At 37.2% G+C, this 2,617-nt stretch overlaps 1 protein-coding gene across 1 annotated transcript in view; it reads right to left on the bottom strand.

Moving 5' to 3' along the window:
- Positions 1 to 1,834, bottom strand: part of LOC106879908 (uncharacterized) — a 14,178-nt gene extending 12,344 nt beyond the window's left edge. The window contains exons 1-2 of the mRNA XM_014929656.1: positions 1,705 to 1,834; positions 891 to 1,059 (exon numbers count right to left, since the gene is read on the bottom strand). Of these exons, the coding sequence (XP_014785142.1) occupies positions 891 to 1,059; positions 1,705 to 1,804 (269 nt within the window). The 5' untranslated portion in view covers positions 1,805 to 1,834. The remainder of the gene's footprint in view (positions 1 to 890; positions 1,060 to 1,704) is intronic.
- Between the last annotated feature and the right edge of the window lie 783 nt (positions 1,835 to 2,617).

Below are 2,617 nucleotides of genomic sequence, written 5' to 3'. Positions count from 1 at the left end.
GGAAAAGCATGATGGTTCATTCCTTAAAACATACAGAACAACCACAGATGCGTGGGTAAGAAGTTTGTTTTGCAAACCACAGTTACTGGTTCAGTTTCACTGTGTGGTACTTTGGGCAAGGGCCTTCTACTATAGATTCAGACAGAGCTGTGCCTTGTCAGTGAATTTACTTGATGGGAACTCTGTGGAAGCCTGTCATATGCATGTGTATGTGATCATCATCATCATTTAACATTTATTTTTCCATGTTGGCACGGGTTGGATGGTTTGACAGGAGCTGTACCAGGTTCCACTGTCTGTTTTGGTATGGCTTCTACAGCTGGATGCCCTTCCTAATGCCAACTACTTGACAGAGTGTACTAAATGTGATGTGTAGAGAGAGAGAGAGAGAGAGAGAGAGAGAGAATGAGGAATTGATAAAATCTATATACAAGAAAATACTAGAGCTGTACAGCTTAACAGATATGAGTTGTTCAGGGGCTGAATATAAAGGGAGAGACTCCTAACACATTTAACCCATTACCTACCAGTGATCTCATAGGAGATCACTTAAAAATTACAAATTTCATAATTATCTGTCAATATTTACATATATCTAACCTTTTTGCTATATCTACTAGGTATATTTCTCTGATATTCAAATGAGGTTTGCTAATTTTTCACTCAATATCTCGATTATTTCTATTTAAAATGTTATTATGAAATGTTATTTTGATCCTTCCAGCATGTTTCTAAGGCTGTTTTATGCTAGAAATCAAAGTTTCATGAAAAAATTCCAGTTAATAGAATTATGGGCGGTAATGGATTAATGTAGAATCTAGATGGTCAAAGATGGATTATTCAGATAACATGACAACTACAATGAGGAATGGAAGCAAATACAAGCTTACTTTGTAGCCTCTTGCCATTTCCAGTAGAGTTTTAGATTCTCATCAATGCTCACCAACAATGACTGGACATTTTTGATTGTGGCACATTTCAGGATCTTCGGAATGTGGGTTGCTTGAGGATGTGAGGGCTTCAGTGTTGGACATCTAAGATAACCATCTTTAATATTACCTACAACAATAGGTACAACAACAGAAAAAAATAATATATATTAAAGAACAGATATAAAGAAATAAGAACAAAAATAATTAAAGGATCTGAGATTCATTAAGGGTCATGGAAGTTGACCATTGTCATCATCATCATCATTGTTTAACGTCCACTTTCCATGCTAGCATGGGTTGGACGATTTGACTGAGGACTGGCGAACCAGATGGCTACACCAGGCTCCAATCTGATCTGGTAGAGTTTCTACAGCTGGATGCCCTTCCTAATGCCAACCATTCCGAGAGTGTAGTGGGTGCTTTTATGTGCCACTGGCACAAAGGCCAGTCAGGCGGTACTGGCAACGACCATGCTCAAAATGGTGTATTTTACATGCCACCTGGACAGGAGCCAGTCCAGCGGCACTGGCAACGATCTCACTCGAATGTTTTTACATGTGCCAGGAAGGCGGCGCTGGGCACAGGTGCCATCACGATTTCGCTTTCGCTTGCCCCAACAGGTCTTCGCAAGCCGAGTTTCATGTCCAATGAAGGAGACGATGTTGACATGGGTGCCAGTCATCGAATTTAGTTCGGTATGCTACAGAAAAAAAAATATCAGTGAAGAAGTAGCTATATAAATAAACATAAAGAGAATAAAATTTTTTATTACATTCTTTTTTCAGTGTTTTCAGTAAAACATATCTGGACAAGTAGAAGAGAAATTGCTCAAATTTGTAACCTCCAGGTGAGAGGAACAGAGATGGGTACATGGAATTAAATCCTGCTTCTGGATCCTCCTGGGAAATAGAAAATAGGTGAAAGACAAATTTATTTGGTTAGATATGATGGATTCTCTAGTTATATATGTACCATTTGTATTAACTTAAATGGAGATGAAAATTATATATTTTGTGCGTTAACAAGACAGACCTGGAGTAGACAGGGCATGTCACTGATGAGATTGCAAAATGGTGATGAAAGGACTTTGACAAACATAGCTGAGTGACTGACTGAATGATTAATCAAATAAGCAATTAGTTAAGCATTTCACTAATTGATTAATAATAATAATAACACATGATTAGCCTAGATCTATCATTTTACAAGGTTTTCACCAGCAGAAAGTCTGCATCAAGTTCAATAAGATAATAATAAAAATGAAATAGAACCAGTGCATGTGTATATTATTGGCATAATGACCTGCCCAAGGTACGACAGAAAATTGTATTAAGCTTCATCTATGATGGAAGAGCAAAATTGGCAGAACATATGACCAGCCTGGATCCATGATCTTATAAGGTCTTCACCAGCAGAAAGTCTGCATCACATTCAGTATGGTAATAATAATGAAATAAGTGAAATAGAATCAGAGCATGTTTATTATTGGCATAATGACCTGCCCAAGGTATGACTGTATAAATTGTATTAAGCTTCATCTATGAGGAAAGAGCAAAATTAATGGTGAAGCAAATCGTGGAAATAACTAAATTAAAGTGCTTCAGGGTTTTGATAGCTCAAAATAATGATTTAAAATTTTGGCATAAGGCCAACAGTTTTTGAGGGAAGAGGGAAGTTAACTTCAT

Source organism: Octopus bimaculoides, chromosome 3 (assembly GCF_001194135.2).
Source record: "Octopus bimaculoides isolate UCB-OBI-ISO-001 chromosome 3, ASM119413v2, whole genome shotgun sequence".
Taxonomy (NCBI): domain Eukaryota; kingdom Metazoa; phylum Mollusca; class Cephalopoda; order Octopoda; family Octopodidae; genus Octopus; species Octopus bimaculoides.
Note: the sequence above shows the minus strand (reverse complement) of the source record. Positions and strands in the feature narration are given on the sequence as shown.